Genomic DNA, 18,342 nt, shown 5'->3' with positions numbered 1-18,342 from the left:
GTTGGGCTCTAGAACCTCAAGGTTAAATACATAACTGTAAAAATCCCAAAGGAGTCTTAGTCTCACTCTGAGTGTCAGGCATTAACCCTGAAGCATAAGATTCGTAAAAGACCCTTAGTTTATCTTTGTGAACACTACATTGTCACTTAATACATGTGGCACCTATGCAAATCACTATTTTTATATATAGAATTATTACCATTAAATAGAAACCATAACAATGTCCACTGTTTGTTGTGACAATGCATGCCATGTGCGATTGACTTAGTGGTGGCAGACACAAGTTGTTAATAGAGACGTAAGCTGCAGTGAAAGCATGTGCTGCTCACCACCCCGGTGAGCTGGGCGAGTTTGTCGACATGCCCATCAGCAGTCGTGAAGCCCTGGTAGGACATGTTGCGTGCAGCGCGTGCCGTACACACAAACACGGATCCGCAGGCTGTGCGGAATGCAACGTAGCGCACATCCGGCCCCAACCAGCAGTTGGTCTGCCCAAACATCGTCTCCGGACGCAGCGTCGCTGCCACCAGGAACACGGACTCTCCTGCCAGATGGCTGAGATGAATGTGCACATAATTAATTACCATTGTGAACGTCACCATCATTATCAACTAAACCAATTAAATAAACATAACTGTCAATATCACCATTAGTAAAACAAACATTGATGCAAGACGAAGATATCCATTAAAATGATCATAAATAAAAACAGCGTCACAAGACAAAAATACAGTACAGAACAGACTATGAAGACAGTACAAAAGATGGGACAGTGCCAAAAAAAAACATCCCACCGTGAAACAATCCAAAGATACTGGAGTGATGGCACCATGAGATTACTCAAGCACAACTCGAAGTGATTTTAAAATCCCAAAAGTATGAGTCGAGGTAGATACCTGAGTTTTGCAGGAAATGGCTCCAGAAGTTTCATCTTGATGAGGGTGTACTCTTGCGGGCCCACACCCTAACATAAAAACAAAGATCCCCATGTCGCCAATATAGACTTTCAATTCCAAAAGCACTTCAAACCCCCACCCCCTCAAATTTTCTGCTGTGTTTTTGAGTTTTGTCCCTCTGGCAGACATCTCCAATAATTTAGCAAACTACGTGTGTGTGACTTACGTTTTTGCTCATGTTTATCTGGAGTCCAATTGTACAGCCCTGTCTATTAAGTTCTTCTCACATCTTCTGTATTTTTCCCATTGGAGGTGATAAAGATGATGCATCAGCAAAACTGAGCCGGTTCATGTTTTCTACATTTATATTTGCCTATGTTTCGCCAATCTATTTTTTTTAAACACCTTCTAGCATTGGTGAAAGTGTCTCACCATGCTTAATTCCCCTATTGTTAAAGTATTTTGATACTTTCTTCATATTTCTAAAAATGCGAATTCACGAATATGAATTAGATGGTATGACCATGCCACCACCATCAGGCTATGAATTCTAATGTGTCCTGGGTTGCAGTTTATATTTATATTGTAAGGCACGGGGGTAATGTTGCTGGCAAGTGTTATGGATTGTGTTAATGTCATCGTTATTGCTTGGTTTAGTGTTAATATCATTGTTAGAGTCAAGGTGAGAGTTGATGTAAACTGTTATGTTCAGGGTCAGAATGCTTTTGTTAAGTTAATAAACTATGTTAAATGTACGATAGAAAAAGGCCAGTGTTCATTTTATTGTTATATTCTGGGCACTGTTGCTGTTAAGTAATGGTTCGTGTTAATGCTATTGCTAAGTAATGGTCAGTGTTAATGTTGTTAGGTAATGGCTAGTGTTCATGCTATGTTTAGGGTTAGGGCTATATTATGGTGAGTTAGTATAGACAGACCTCGCTTAGCACTCACGTTGTTTTCCTGGAGAAGGGTGCACAAATGTAACCAGTGCTAAAAGGGCTCATTATACCATTGTATATATGGGGATGCATTCCCGGCAGAGTTATTTATTTTGTATGACCAATATATGAGGTAATATCTCTACAAATAATAATACATAGAGTAAACGTTCTCATAAATAAAAAATAATGTATTCAAGTAGTATGTACTGTAGTCACGAGTGCTTTCTACTGTATGCCTACAAGACAGCGGTGGGAGACGAGATTGGAGCTGCTGTGCTTCCAATACGGGTTTTAGTGATACCCTCAGTCTAAATGTTTGTGGTGAGATTTCCTTAAGGGAGAGTTTGAGACTATCCTGGTCTCGTGAGTTCTCACCTGGCTAAACGCACTTTAATAACGTTGAAAAAATAGATCAATTTTAATGTAATCGTGACCACAAAGTGTGATAATAGAATCACAGGGGGTGGGGTCTGGTTGGCTCAGCGTACGCCACTCTCGATGGCTTAGCGAATGATAGGGATGGGTAAGTTTCCTCTGCTGGTGTTGCTGAGCGTTCTCAGTTGTAAGCTATGTTTAAATATTTCGATTTTTTTTGTAAAACATTTCTCCAGAACAAAGAGCGCTATAATGAATCAGCATTCTACAGGGTTGCGCGAGGCGAGGTCTGCCTGTATTTGATATTTTTGTAATCATAGCAAGTGGTAGTGGTTTTGTTAGGATGATTAATGCTGTTAATTTCATTCTTAAGGCGAGGTTCATTACTATCTTGATTCCTCCGGTGGTATTTGAATATTGTAACCTCACCTCGCCAGTTTGCCTGTCGTGGTCCATGCAGGGCTGCCCATCCTTTGGAGAGTAGATGGTGTAACTACACACACACAAAATACGCACAACAATACAGCCCCACATCAGCCATAGTAACACGAGCAATCATACTAGTGATGACGATTCTAAAGCCACTATACAAGGTGACTATTCATTTGCCAATTTATGAACTGCAATGTCAAATATTTAATTCCTATCAGGCTTCATGGTATGAAGTGCAGTCTCCAACTGTTAACTATTAACTCTCTGGCCTCTATTAATTTGTTACAAAGGGCCATTGCTCAAAAAGTATCGTATTATATATTTGTCTTTTAAGGCCACGGTGTTATTACCGTATTTTCCCGCATATAGCCCGCATACGCATATAACCCGCAGACGCATATACCCCGTAAAAATAGCGTTTTGTGTAAAACAAATTTCAGATAGCCCGCACCTCCATATACCCCGCATGCATTCATATCTTTAACGTCGTTACCGCAGCTTAATTCCATCATAATAATACGAAGTTTACATTTGTAATACATTCCACATCAATTGTTAACATTAAAATCATAACGTGCACAAAGAAAACAAACTAATCGGAAACGAGTGAACTTAAAACAGTAAATAAGTAACAAAAGTAAATATCCAATAAATAAGTAACACAACTGATAGATAAGTACAGTTTTAGCACTGGTAGATTGCGCACTGCGCAGATAATAGCGGCACTACGGTAACGCTGTCGCCTCGCTCCCCCACGCTGCCCCACCCCCCAACCCCCACCTCTCCCTCCCCCCAGCTGCCCCACCCCCCAACCCCCCACCTCTCCCTCCCCACAGCTGCCCCACCCCCCAACCCCCCACCTCTCCCCCCCCCCCAGCTGCCCCACCCCCCAACCCCCACCTCTCTCTCCCCCCAGCTGCCCCACCCCCAACCCCCCACCTCTCCCTCCCCCCAGCTGCCCCACCCCCCAACCCCCCACCTCTCTCCCCCCCCCAGCTGCCCCAACCCCCACCTCTCTCTCCCCCCAGCTGCCCCACCCCCCAACCCCCCAACTCTCCCTCCCCCCAGCTGCCCCACCCCCCAACCCCCCACCTCTCTCCCCCCAGCTGCCCCACCCCCCAACCCCCACCTCTCTCTCCCCCCAGCTGCCCCACCCCCCAACCCCCCACCTCTCCCTCCCCCCAGCTGCCCCACCCCCCAACCCCCCCACCTCTCTCTCCCCCCAGCTGCCCCACCCCCCAACCCCCCCACCTCTCTCTCCCCCCAGCTGCCCCACCCCCCAACCCCCCACCTCTCCCGCCCCCCAGCTGCCCCACCCCCCAACCCCTCCACCTCCCAACCCCCCCACCTCTCTCTCCCCCCAGCTGCCCCACCCCCCAACCCCCCCACCTCTCTCTCCCCCCAGCTGCCCCACCCCCCAACCCCCCACCTCTCCCGCCCCCCAGCTGCCCCACCCCCCAACCCCCCCACCTCCCAACCCCCCCACCTCTCTCCCCAGCTGCCCCACCCCCCAACCCCCCCACCTCTCTCTCCCCCCAGCTGCCCCACCCCCCAACCCCCCCACCTCTCTCTCCCCCCAGCTGCCCCACCCCCCAACCCCCCCACCTCCCAACCCCCCCAGCTGCCCCACCCCCCAACCCCCCCACCCCCCAACCCCCCAGCTGCCCCACCCCCCAACCCCCCCACCTCTCTCTCCCCCCAGCTGCCCCACCCCCCAACCCCCCCACCTCCCAACCCCCCCAGCTGCCCCACCCCCCAACCCCCCCACCTCCCAACCCCCACCTCTCTCTCCCCAGCTGCCCCACCCCCCAACCCCCACCTCTCTCCCCCCCCCAGCTGCCCCACCCCCCCACCCCCACCTCGCTCCCCCCAGCTCTCCAGTCGTCAGTAAACAGTGCGTGCACTTCAAACATTGCCGTTTAATTGTACAAACAATTAATTTAAAACGTGATAACTTGTGCAATTTTAGTGTGATTTATTCAGCAGAGCTTTAGTCAAAGGTAAGTGTTGCATAGTGGATAGTCCTACCATGAAAAAAATGTAAACGAGTTATGACATGTCACACGTGTAAGATATTTTTGGGATAGCCCGCACCTCCATATACCACTCAGGGTCTTGTTTTGTTTGTAAAAAGTGGTATACCCCGCGGGTTATATGCGGGGAAATACGGTACTCGTGTAATCATCTGTTATGGCTGATAGAGCACAAAAAAGGGTATTATTATGCCTGCTGCTATCGGTAATCCTACGATAATTAGTATCAGATATACCACCTGCAGGATCTGCCCAATATTACTGAATACACATGTGCATACGTCATTTTTTCTACCTCATTGCTCATTATCGTCATCATCTTGCCGAACCCACCGTTTGCCAAATTTGATCTTTCCTCTTTCCTTGAGTGTCAAGAACTGCCAACGCACGAAGGAGTCGTAGTATGGGTTCACATCGGTCGTGATGAATGACCTCCGCCAGTCCACCTGCACAAATGGACACAAGTTCACCTGTGTGAGAGTTCTGCACCAAAAATTTTAGAGGTCCGTAGTGAAGCACTCTTCACCTGGTACTTCAACTTGAAAAAAACTACTAAAAGTAGGCAATGTTGCTATATACAATTAAGGTTTCAATATATAATGCAGAAGAGCAACTCTCACAACAATCGGCGGAGCAGCTGGCAGCTGAAAGACAACATCTTGGCAGTGGAGAGCACAGGTGCCAGCAAGCCTTTGATACTTCACGTGGTCTCAAAGTACACCTCACGTGGTATAAGTGCCGTTGTTCATATTATTGTCACTTAGTGGAGAATGGCAACTGTTTTTATGGTGACATTGACCTCCATGCTCTGAAGAGCCTTTACAGTGAGTGGAGGAAAGTGTGTGCGAGTGCACATGTGTTACCTTGAGCCCCATGCCCTTCAGGTCCTTCACAGCGAGTGGGGGAAAGTACTGGAGCCAGTGCTCGGCATTGGCGAAGGCTGTGATCTCCGTGTCATTCAGCCCGAGCGAGCGCATGATCTGCCACTGGAATTGCATTGCCCCGGATTTGGCCACTACCTTGCTCTGTTTGAATAAATGCACGTACACACACAAGCGTGAATTCACGCGCAACAACATGCACAACTATTACATTACATGCACAGAGCCAATGATGATAGTTCCGTCAATGGAGGTTAGGAGACAAACTAATTCTCTATGGGTGGATCAATAAATTTTACTGACGGACAGTTTGTTGACAGTCAACACACACTCATGTACGAACACTCGTATACATGCATGTACACAAGCATGTATGGATATGAACAATGACCAACACTATACCTACACAAAAGCAGCCCTAACCTCATTATTTTAGGCTAATATTAAAACATTATTTACACCCAATCAATTATTTGACCCTAAGACCTAAGAAAATGCCACTAACCTTAAAAGTGCTGAAAAATACCCCAAATCCATAAACTTAGCATAAACTCCGAATATTAGTATCACCACCAACAGAGCATGAAGGCAAAGTGGCATGCTAACAACAAGTGAATCAAGTAGGATTGTAAATCTGAGTGAGAAGTTATGAATGGCAATAACACGAGTGGAATTCAGCAGAAAAGATTGTTAATTTATTGTTTTACCTGTTGAAAACTCAATAGATCAGGGTATCCTAATTTGCAAGATGAGGTGATCAGGGGGATTAGTCTGTCAGTAGGGGGTAAGGATTGCTATGTATAATCTGGACACTGACGCCAACCACGACGGCCTACTCTTGTGAATGACATCAGTGGATCTTTAACTTCCACTGTGCATATTATTACGTTTGTTACACCCGCAGTAAGTCCAGGCGGCCGCTGGATTTGAACCATGAAGCCCTGTAAAAAGCAGCGAACGTGCTACCGCTGGGCTGAGTCACCACCCATCTGGTGAATTCATTCAATGAAAATGCAACTGAATACATCTTTCCACTGAAAATGTTATTCAAGGGCATCCTTGTAGCTTCCTAGTGATGCTGCAATTGGTGAATATGGGTGGGAAGCAAGGGCCTTGCCTTCTTGCTCTTGGTCTTGTCCTTTATGACAGCGGCATCTACATCCAGTTTTCCACCCTCCTCTTGCACCTCTTCCACCCCATCAGGAAACACAGGTGGGTTCCCAAACGTCTCCAGCTCATACTTCAGCTTGTCAGCACATGCCTACAAGTCACGCAGACACGTGTGTATGCGCACACAAAGGAAGGTGAACATGCACATACAACCACATAAATCTATTCACATAGACCTATACCCCCAACTCGCAGGCACATTTCACACTGGCCTGCCAATCACACGAACACATCACCATTCACGTACCACCATTCATATACGCACAACTATCCACTACCATTCTTATGTTGATGCAACACAGCAACATCACGCATACACAACCATACAACTGCCATTCACCACTTAGCTCTTATGCCACATAACTTTCTGACCCGCCCCTACTGGTCATCTGTGAAAAAAAGCTTCATAGCTCATGGGATTCCTCCAGTCTAAATAAATATTTGGATTTTGAGGTGCACCTTAAGGTCAAGTCAAGTGTCAAATGCTCACTGCCAGGTCAATGGACACAGCTGTTATGGGTTAACTGACCTAAAAGATGGGCAGATGCAGCACATGTGCTAGCCAGTGTCAACACGCTTTGTTCAGCCATCCCGGCTATCTGCTCATTGTTGTTGGCATCTTTCTCCAGCCTTCCCTTTTTGCTGGAAGGCGATTACCTACAACTGCCCAGTAGATCCCTTCATGTGCCCCCTCCACCGAGACCGATCTTGACACTGCTGGGATAAGATGTTGGCAAGTCTGCTCATCTCCAAGTCCTTCTGTACCACAATTAGCCCATCTCTCCTCTCGCACATGCCATGTCTGTTTAGCCTCCAGTTCTCTGTATGGTCAGTGATCACCTAGACTGTGGATGCTGCCAGACTATCCAAAAGGAGTGCATTGTTACAACACTCGTACGTGTGTGCGATTAGATATTTTTCTACTCATGTTTTATGTAATTAGTTCACGTGGCCATTTTACATATAGAGGCACTACATTCACCAATGTAAACAAAAATAATGGCTTCTTAAATCAAATTGTACCACCAAATTGTCAGAATTCACAGACTCAAGGGTGCAGTTTACCTTAATAGGCATTCCAGTGCAGTGGAGTCCAAATGGGTAAAGACAAAGGTCCCCCTTCAAGCGACGGTACCCAACAGCAAACTGCAAACAAATGGGGACACAAGGGTGCATGTTTCTACGTGTCAATGAAATAACACAGACCATGAAATATAAGGAGATACACACAAGGGAATACACAAAGGTCACGGAACATGGGGTCCTAAGAGCGACTAATGAGGTGCAGACACTCTTGCAATGGGTCAGAAGAGCCAATGGCATTCATTAAGGTCAGATCCCAATTATAAATATATCTATAGTAATGTATATGTGTATCATTACCATTCATTAACTTAAGGATGTCAAAAATATACTTTTGAGAACCTGACATCTTTTATGTATATAGACTATGTGAGATGGAGTCACTATTTTCACCTCGCATTTGGAGAGGCTGAAGGTGTGGCCCAGATGCAGACGTCCATTCATGTATGGATATGGGAATGACACCATGAACTTGGATTGCCTGTGTGAAGGCACACACAAATACACAGATAAACAAATAGAAGGATCTTCCTTGTAGCTTTCCAGACTATTCGATCGCATCTATCAGCCCAGCACAGCAAACGATGGGGTAGTAAACTCAGCTATCTGCCCAGTCGTCTTTGTGTTCCAGTGCCAATGTTCAACAGCTTTACTAAGCACTAATGTTAAGGCCAAGTCAACCCGGATTCAGATACCACTTTCCAATATATGTATGGCCAGGAACAGAGCTTAGTCCACTAGAATAAAAGCAGTGTGAGCCACTGCACCACTGAACATATACACCAAAGACAGAGATCCACATGTGGCCTGACAGACTATCAAGGCAAGCGTAGTTTTGGGATTCTCTTGTACGGGTGACCACAGAGTAAAGATGTGCAATTACACACTTATGCTTGCCCACCCAACAAGTTTATTGGAATTGAGATTGTTTTATGTCGCACAGACTGTGCTAACGGGACATGTTGAGTAATTTAAGATATTTGCATTTTTTTGTCTTGGCTATAAAGCCTCAGAATCTTAAATTTCATGAATTATATAACCATATGGTAGATATGCTCCATTTGGATTTAAGAAAAATATGGCGAAACTCTATAACACCCACGAATTATTTACGGATCAACAGAGTTGCAAAGCGAAAAACTCCTAAAATCCACAATTTCCCGGCAGATTTATTTAGTTATTTTGCAGCCGCAAATTATAGGATTCAGGGGAAAGACCTCCCAGAGTATCAGAATTTCACTGTACCACTCAATGTGGCCTTGCTGCGGACCAAGCCTGGTCAGGTACCTTGGTAACATCACTGTGTGGTGAATGATGGTTTTTGTGTGTTTGATGTTGAGGTAATATTCTGAAGTTAATGCAAAACATGCGTGTAGTTGTGTATGGGTTTGTGGGAACATTTTTGCGTGTATACATGGGTATACACCTACTTTTTCCCAGGTTCTGGCGCATCCACCTCAAACGCACGCTCCTCGGCCCATCTCGTCTGTACACTTTTCTCCAGCGCCTTCAGGAAGTCCACCTTGGCTGTGCGTTTACGCTCCTGGTAAGAGACACAGCTTGCCATTAAAGCTCAATGAAAGTGAAGGAACCTCGAATGCAACATCATCTCCAGACCAGGGTTCAGAACCAGTGTCTTATGCATAATGTTCTCCACAACGACTTTACCGAAAGAACCAAAGAGTATAGGACCCATATCTTAAAGAGAGGGTACTGGCCTTTAACATATGGTAATTCACCTGCATCAATTGAAGCAAGCAAGCCTGGCTGCTGATGAGGCAGCACTGTGTCGAAACCGGTCCAGTTTGCTTGCACTGTTGAAATTAACTCCCACAAGGCCGTTGGAGCTTACGACTTGTGCAAGACAAGGAGACATTGTATTCTTGGTTCTTTCGGTAAAGTCACGTAGAAGGGAAACAATAAAATAATAAAAATATAAAACAATAAAATTATCACGACGTTTCGACTGCAACACAGGCAATCATCATCAGGTGTGAAAACCACAGCAAGAAAACCACAGCAAGAACATTTTCTTGCTGTGGTTTTCACACCTGATGATGATTGTGTTGCAGTCGAAACGTCGTGTGAAATGTATTGTTTTATATTTTATTTATGGTTTCCCTTCTACGTCACTTTACCGAAAGAACCAAGAATATGAATCCCTGCAGTCACGAAAGCTTCAAATCAAAATTTAAGGAGACATTGCTTATCTATTTCCATTCTAAATGAGCGTATTTTGGCCATCCTCCAGGATGACGTCTCCGGCATTAACATTACATCATCCAGTCTAACCTTACGCAGCTTTTGGTTTTCCATCATGAACAATTAGAAAATGTGCGCAACTGAAAAATGTCGTTATTATTTTTTTAAGCATTATTTCAGATTACAGACAATTAATTCAGTTGTGCGTGGGGTCTCTGGACTCCGTACTGTGTCTGTTGATGTTGAAGTTGGCAACCCTATTCTCCCGGTCGTATTATTTCAGCTGTTTGACGGCTTATGCGCGGACGTGACTGGGATATCAGAGGGCCTTTTCCAACTTCTAACTCGAGTCGGATGAGCTCTTTGGATGTGTAATGTGGAATAACGCGTTGTGGCCAGCATTATTTAAGCGGTCCTTGCACGGGGTCGACGAGTGTATATTATTGTTATTACTGTGTGGATGAATGTAGGATAAGAGTGTGGTAAAGTCTTCCGAAATCTGAATTTCGGCTGCCAACTTCAGCGTCCTGGAGTGGAACCTCTAACGCAATGGATACAGCAAACACAACGATATGCGTAGAGAGTATGCCACGTTCACATGCCAAGCGAATATTAAACAACACAGCGCAGTATTATTTTAACTTCAAGCTCATTCCCGCTTAGAAAAAAACACAAAAGTAGTTTATACACCGAACTCATTTTACCCTAACCCCGGAGGAGACCAGAGAGATCCACATTCATTGGACGGGGACGCGTCCACCCTACCGGTATTTAACCTCCCACAAAATCGTTACACACACAGTAGCAACCTTTCAAACAACGACGAGAATTAGAATAACGACTAGAACATTTACGGGACGATGTTTAATATTTAAAAATAAACATGTTAAAACTGTAACAAGAGTAGTGCGGTACAGTGCAGGCAGGACACGTGGCCTGACAGCCGCAGCCGCCCGGCGACTCTCACCGCCATCGTCGCTCCGCGAGGAGGTCGACAAACGCCGCGAGTGATTCAACCGATGGCGACCCCTCCTCCTCCTCTTCTCCTCCTCCACGTCCCCTCGTTGTCACTTCGTCGCTCTCGCTTCTTGACCGCACACCGCCGACCTCCTCGTCCTCGTTGTTGTCCCTCAATCGCTTTCGACCTGGCACCAGATGGCAGGAGCTGGGGGGGGGGTCCCTCACACTGCGCATGCGCGAACAGACTCGCTTTGTAATTCATACACCGTATGCGCTGCTCTATAAGACCCCTCTTTAGAATTCATACACCGCACGCGCTGTTCCTTTGGAGCCCCTTGTTTTTCATTCATACACCGCATGCGCCGCTCTAACGGTGCCGCTCGTTTGTAATTCATACACCGCATGCGCCGCTCTATTGGAGCCCTTCGTTTGTAATTCATACACCGTATGCGCCGCTCTAATGGAGCCCCTTGTTTGTAATTCATACACCGCATGCGCCGCTCTATTGGAGCCCTTCGTTTATAATTAATACACCACATGCGCTGTTCCTTTGGAGCCCCTTGTTTGTAATTCATACACCGCATGCGCCACACTATCGGAGCCCCTTGTTTGTAATTCATACACCGCATGCGCCGCTCTATTGGAGCCCTTCGTTTGTAATTCATACACCGTATGCGCTATTACTTTGGAGCTCCTTGTTTTTAATTCATACACCGCATGCGCCGCTCTAACGGTGCCGCTCGTTTGTAATTCATACACCGCATGCGCAGCTCTATTAATCCCCTGTGGGCTGGTGTAACCAGGAGGTTCCTACCAGTATAAAAAGGTTATTGAATCTGTATCGAATCTGCCTAAAATTAAACATCGAATATATTGGAATTACTGTATCTCTGTGGTTCACTTAACATTTAAACATCTCTTATTTTAAAACTACAAGCGGTGGAAACGTGGCAAAAACTAGTGACACCGCAAGCTTTTGCTTCTGTACCACTTTGCAGGTGGTGCAGTCTACTGTTTGCTTTTTACAAAAAATACTGTCATCTATTTATCTTTGTTTTTGCAATTATGCTATCAGGGTTAAGTCATGAGATGAGGTAACGTCCACAATGAACTCTTTAAGCTCGCAGTGCATCACCCTGTATCACAGAATTAGGGGCCGTCCATAAATGACGTCACGCAAATTTAGACGATTTTGACCCCCCCCTCGTCACACGGCGTCACAAAGTCAGACCCCCCCCCCCTCAAATATGACGTCACAAAGCTCTGCCCCCCCCCAAAAAAAACACATTTCCATTTTGAAAAGAAAACATGCTTCAAATTGCTTTAAACTATTGTCATTGTAGTGCGTATTTAATGTGTATTTAATGTGCGTGACGTCATTTATGGACGGCCCCTTAAGTAATTTCAACAAATTGCACGAGGGCGGTGATTCAGCGGTAGCACATTCATCGCTTGTTGCAGAGGTTACTGCCATTTTTATTTGACCAGGTAAGGTCCACTAAGCTATATATCTCTTTTTTCAGAAGCGACCTGACCACATAGCTCAGAAAAGTGGCTTATGTATAGCAGCCAAATCCTCCAAAGGCACGTTGATTCTGCATGTGCAGGGACTGCGCCTCAAATGAGTCACTGGTGTGTAAACATTGTGGCCACTGGTGCAGCGCCCATGCCCTTCATAGGAGCTGCTCTCCAACAGTCTGCTAAGCCTGTATGGGGATCGTCGTGGGATGCGTGCACGTGGGTTGCGTGCACGTGGGCTGCGTGCACGTGGGTTGCGTGCACGTGGGCTGCGTGCACGTGGGCATCAGGACTCAAGGTAAGTGAGAATTAAACTGATTTTTCTATGTTACTTTATGTATTATTTATGAGTTTGTTGAACCGTAAAACATTTCATAACACTGACCGTGTGGGCATTTCAATGCAGTACATTGTTGTGTTCCGACTTTCGAACCTTGTTCGACTTACGAACGGGGTCCGTGTTTCGTAAATCGACGACTGCCCCGTGTAAAGCGCTTTACGACGTTTTGCGACACCGCTGGTGACGTGCTTGACGGCACACGTGGCCGTGAAGCGTCGCACGGGGCCCTCAAGCCGCAACTCGATTTAGTGCGTCGCTGTGTTTGTGTTACTGCTTCATTGTATTGATTATGGTTGCCACATCTTATGTCGCTGTGTTTGTGTTGCTGCTTCATTGTATTGCTTTATGTTTGCCACGTATTGTGTCGCTGTGTTTGTGTTGCTGCTTCATTGTATCGCTTTGTGTGTTTGCTAAAGCTTGTGTCGCTGTGTTTGTGTCGCTGATTCATTGTATCGCTTTGTGTGTTTGTTACAGCTTATGTCGCTGTGTTTGTGTTGCTGCTTCATTGTATTGATTTGTCTTTGCTAAAGCTTGTGTCGCTGTGTTTGTGTGGCTGATTCATTGTATTGCTTTGTGTGTTTGCTACATCTTGTCGCTGTGTTTGTGTTGCTGCTTCATTGTATCGCTTTGTGTGTTTGCTAAAGCTTGTGTCGCTGTGTTTGTGTTGCTGCTTCATTGTATTGATTTGTCTTTGCTAAAGCTTGTATCGCTGTTTGTGTTGCTGCTTCATTGTATCGCTTTGTGTCTTTGCTAAAGCTTGTGTCGCCCTGTGCGTGCGTCGCTGATTCATTGTATCGCTTTGTGTTTGCCACATCCTGTGTCGCTGTGTTTGTGTCGCTGATTCATTGTATCGCTTTGAATTCTTAGCTCTTTCGGTAAAGTCACGTTGAAGGGAAACAATAAAATAATAAAATATATAAAGTCACGTTGAAGGGAAACAATCAAATAATAAAATACATAAAACATTTTATTGTTTCCCTTCAACGTGACTTTACCGAAAGAGCTAAGAATACAAAGTGATACAATAAATAATAAATTATATAATATATACTTTATTGTTTCCCTTCAACGTGACTTTACCGAAAGAGCTAAGAATATGAATTACTGCAGTCACGAAAGCTTTAAATCAAAATGTATCACTTTGTGTTTGCTACAGCTTTTGTCGCCGGTTGAATGACAGCTGTTTGTGTTTGGCGTTGCCCTCCGTCGCCTGTGTGTGTGTGTTGCTGACTGCTGTCGGTGTTTATTTGTTGGTTGTAGCTGACATTGGCTGGGTTGTAAAAGCTGCGGGGCAAGCACGATCTGGAGGCCGCTGCGGGGAAAGAGAAATGAACCACTTTGAGGAGAAGAGCGGCATCGTGGCGAGCGAGACGCCTTGGGGCCGGTGGTGAGAAAAGAGCGATCTCGATTTTTTATCTCACAACAATTCAGTCGCACGATAATAATAAGAATACAGGAATGTGATACTCACTTATTTCATACATTTCAATCCCTTATCAGTGCCTATCTTATTACAGATCAACTCAGAACTTATTGGTCTCGCCGTACCCCTTATAAATCTCAACGTTTGTCCTACAAAGTCCCATCGCAAGGGAGAAACGCAAACAAAACGACCAAAATAAATGTTTGCCCGTATTGAAACGGCTGGAACACCGTATGGGCCTGAAAACTCAATTTGCCTGTTCAAGAATACGTGCAAACCGTATGGGTTGACAAGGTAATGCTAATTTGCATCAGGAATCCAGACGGGAGTCCGCAGACTCCTTTTCAGGAGGGTCATGTATTGTGTGATGTTTGGCCAACACCGTTTTTAGTTAAAGAAGGAAAGCGGTACAGAAGAGGGGGGAGAAAATAAAAATGCCACACTGAACAACACTTTGGTAATATCATTTGACTACGTCCGTGATACGACAGTAATGACGTAAATATGGAAAATATGGATAGCGTATTAACCAGGACCGCAATAGCATTGCCTATAAATGACTACGACGGACGACAGGAACATTTCAGAGTTCTTCTTTGGTTCTTTCGGTAAAGTGACGTAGAATGAGAATAAATTAATAAAATAACACGATAAAATTCTCACGACGTTTCGGCCACAACACAAGTGGCTTTCATCAGGTGAAGGACGAGACTGACCCCCTTCACCTGATGAAGGCCACTTGTGTTGTGGCCGAAACGTCGTGAGAATTTTATTGTGTTTATTAATTTATTATTTTATTCTCATTCTACGTGACTTTACCGAAAGAACCAAAGAAGATGAATCCTTGCAGTCACGAAAGCTTTAAATCGAAATTTAACATTTCAGAGCTATAGCTCTTGAGTTGTGAAATCTGAATCGTCATCTTCATATGCTGCTCGATTTTTCTGCTCTGATACAGAAATATTAGATTTTTACTGCTGCTAAAATCTGCATACAGTCATGCTGCTAGTTTAACGATGTGATCAGACACTACTTGGGAGGTATGTTATTGAAAAAGTGGTGCCGATGGTTCAATAGCTGCCTTGACCCACTCGAGATCCTTGGCAGGGGTATATGCTCGCTAATGGATTATCAGAATATTTATCAGAATTTTTGTTTTGGAGAAATCCGATGAGCTATCACGGTCTTTTTCACGGATATCCAGAAGTTCCAATAATACGTGGGTGCATGCATTAATTAGAAGATAAATATTTCAAAGTTATAATATGTTCTGTTGCTGTGTCGCGTTGCAGTGTGATGGTGTCATGTCCTTGCAATGTAGGTACCAGACGTTGGAGGAGGTAGTGCTAGAGGTGTCCGTTCCCGTAGGAACTCCTCCGCGTGAAGTTCGCTGTGAGCTCGCACCTCGCACCCTACTCGTCAAGGTCGTTGGCACCACCATCATCCAGGTACCAACCTCATGCAGGTACCAACCTCATGCAGATACCAACCTCATGCAGGTACCAATGAAGGAAGGATGATAGATGACAATAGGCATTAGAGAAGGATCAGGGACCATAGCTTGATGACATCGGGAATAGGAACAAGAGTGGGGATGGCAGGGGGATGGCAGTGGAGAGACGATGGGACAGTGGATAATAGGGTCCGTGTGTAAACATGAATTCCCCAGTGATTGAGTGAATCATCGAGACTCGGGGTGAGAATTCAATGTTGGAATCGATTATTGTCCTGGTTTACCGTCACCTGTGTACTGTTTTTTATTTGTCGTGTAGTTTTGTGAATTCCATAAGTGAAAATGTAACAATATATAATTTGCAAAAATGTAAGCATTTTCTCCACTCGATTTTATGCATATCATGAGCGTAATAATCAATGGTAATACATGCATATGTTAATTCCTACTGGTAAGGTGATGACAATGGGCATGGTGATGTTGATTGCATGTCACAGTGTTGTTGCCATTGCCTAGACACTGTGCTGTTTGCCAGTGCGAGTGTGTGTGTGGAAATTGATTGTGGAGCATTGTTACACTGACCAATCACTCCTTTCTACAGGGAAAGCTGTGGGGAACCGTGATTTCAGAGGAAAGCACATGGACCCTGGGTGAGACTCCCAACATTTCCATCCACCATATTTGATTTTGTTACCTCATTATGGCATGGGGTTTGTGGTGCCGGTGAAACAGGGTGATGATGTTTTGTGTTAGTTAAATTGCGATGGTGATGTTATGATGTGAAGGTGATGTATGGGTTCACTGCTGCGAGTTTTCATATTCTTTATTATGATGGTATTGTGGTGTTGTATTGTGATTGCGATGTGGTGGAGGTTGTGAAGGTGCGTTGTGTTGGTTGTGCTGTGATTATATGGTGATGGTGGTATGATGTGGTGATGTGCCGGATGATGTAGAGGACCGCCGTGTGTTGCGCGTGGTGCTGGTGAAGTCACACCGTGAGGCTGGAAGCTGCTGGCCGTCCTTGCTTGAGGGAGCCTTCCCTGCTGACCCCATCACCCTGGATAACATGCAGAAGAAGCTCACTCTGGAGAGATTCCAAAATGAGGTGGCGTTCTCTTACCATCACTAAAATCAGCGTCGTCATCACTCTCATCACCTGCATTAACATCACTATCAGTATTTCCTTACTTGCTACTAGGCATGTAACAATGCATTGATTGATCAATTCGTATGCTCACAGTACATACCTACCATCCACTTTTATCATTCCCATTACCTAAACCTGTTATAAATACAATTCACTCCCCTGGCAAGTCAATTAATTATTGCAATATTGCAATTAAGCGTTGCGATTCAATTCAAGAATAGTTTATTTTACAATGTTGTGAAGAAATTGATCACGTGAACCTATTATATCAATCAAAAAACATAAATAGTTATTGTTATTTATATGTATATGGTATGCGAGCTTAAAACTCAATATTGTTTTTTTTGTTGCTTCCTTCCACCATATTGTATGCTTATGTATGCTTCTGTGTGCCCACGTATGCATCTGTGTACACTTGTGTCTTTGTGCTCGTTTATATCTGCCCATGTGTCTGTGGCCATGAATGCGTGTGGGCATCCGTGTATCTGTGTGCCTTTGGGTGTCCATGTATGCCTATGTCTGTGTTTGTCTGTGTGCTCCTGTGCGTGTGTTATTGCAACAGAACCCAGGATTTGACTTCAGCGGAGCAGAAATAAGTGGAAACTACCAGGGTGGAGGCCCTGATCTGTCGCAGCTCGGGTAGCCCGTCCTCTCAATAGTCTCTCGGGTCTCTGCTCCAGGAGAATGATTTTCAAGATCAACACATTGAAGCTTTGTTCTGCAAGAATCATTGAGGTGCATTTCCCAGAAACTGGAATTCACCATCAGTGGATCGAAGCTAGGCTTCAATAATTGTAACTGTGTTATAGCAATTATGGTTTTTAAATATTAACATTGATGGGGATTTGCAGTTACTGAATTTGAGAGTAGCTTTTCATGAGTCTTAAACATCCACAACCAATATAGTTAAAATTTTCCAATCTGTGTTCCCATTAGGCTTTACTTATAACATCACGGTGGGGCTCACCAGCCTTTTATTTAACAAGCAGGGTGTTTCACCTATGCCAAGGAGATCACAGTTGCTGTTGTGAGCATTTATTCCCTGCCACAATACACACAGCTTCTGAAATTGTATAAAGATGTTTATGTAAAAAGTGACGTTTCAAATAAAAGGAATAAATCAAAGCACAATATTTTTATCGCGTTTTCTACATGAACCACTAAACCGCGTCACGGTTTTTCAATGAATACATTTCTCGTGCACACATCCACAAACACGTCCAATACAAAAATATGACCAGCAGTAGAGGAGTCTTCCTTACAGTCTCTGCCAATTATTGTAAATGGATATCTGATGAAAACATTCAAATGTTTGTTCACGTGATCACGGGCTTCCTGCTGGTGAAAGGTATATTAGAAAACTATTCCTCTGGCCCATGTGCAATGAAGAAGTTTAATTCAGCGAATGCTTTTACATGTGACTTTCGCGCAGAGCACCAAATACGTGGGGGAAAAAAAAACATTCCTATGTTCTGTGAGCGGACATCA

At 44.7% G+C, this 18,342-nt stretch overlaps 2 protein-coding genes across 3 annotated transcripts in view; one reads left to right on the top strand and one right to left on the bottom strand.

Annotated features, from left to right (window-relative positions):
• LARS1 (leucyl-tRNA synthetase 1) overlaps positions 1-11,213 on the bottom strand; it is a 31,191-nt gene extending 19,978 nt beyond the window's left edge. The window contains exons 1-10 of the mRNA XM_032975861.2: positions 10,981-11,213; positions 9,242-9,354; positions 8,205-8,292; positions 7,794-7,874; positions 6,676-6,819; positions 5,541-5,702; positions 5,011-5,123; positions 2,642-2,705; positions 897-964; positions 330-555 (exon numbers count right to left, since the gene is read on the bottom strand). Of these exons, the coding sequence (XP_032831752.2) occupies positions 330-555; positions 897-964; positions 2,642-2,705; positions 5,011-5,123; positions 5,541-5,702; positions 6,676-6,819; positions 7,794-7,874; positions 8,205-8,292; positions 9,242-9,354; positions 10,981-10,986 (1,065 nt within the window). The 5' untranslated portion in view covers positions 10,987-11,213. The remainder of the gene's footprint in view (positions 1-329; positions 556-896; positions 965-2,641; positions 2,706-5,010; positions 5,124-5,540; positions 5,703-6,675; positions 6,820-7,793; positions 7,875-8,204; positions 8,293-9,241; positions 9,355-10,980) is intronic.
• A 1,455-nt stretch (positions 11,214-12,668) lies between these two features.
• On the top strand, positions 12,669-17,979 carry NUDCD2 (NudC domain containing 2). 2 transcript variants are annotated; one of them, XM_076074743.1, is made up of 6 exons: positions 12,669-12,789; positions 14,092-14,218; positions 15,576-15,702; positions 16,309-16,357; positions 16,661-16,812; positions 17,417-17,979. In XM_076074743.1, exons 1-6 carry the CDS (start codon positions 12,684-12,686, stop codon positions 17,495-17,497), a joined length of 642 nt encoding a protein of 213 aa, XP_075930858.1. In that variant the 5' UTR covers positions 12,669-12,683; the 3' UTR covers positions 17,498-17,979. The 2 variants fall into 2 exon arrangements, with proteins under 2 accessions (XP_075930858.1, XP_032831739.1); XM_032975848.2 differs by lacking the exon at positions 12,669-12,789 and adding an exon at positions 12,972-13,079.
• Positions 17,980-18,342: the final 363 nt, after the last annotated feature.

Source organism: Petromyzon marinus, chromosome 3 (assembly GCF_048934315.1).
Source record: "Petromyzon marinus isolate PM22_M1 ecotype Great Lakes invasive population chromosome 3, UKy_Petmar_22M1.pri1.0, whole genome shotgun sequence".
NCBI classification, from domain to species: Eukaryota; Metazoa; Chordata; class Hyperoartia; order Petromyzontiformes; family Petromyzontidae; genus Petromyzon; species Petromyzon marinus.
The sequence above is the reverse complement of the archived record's forward strand: the minus strand, read 5'-3'. Positions and strand labels throughout refer to the sequence as shown.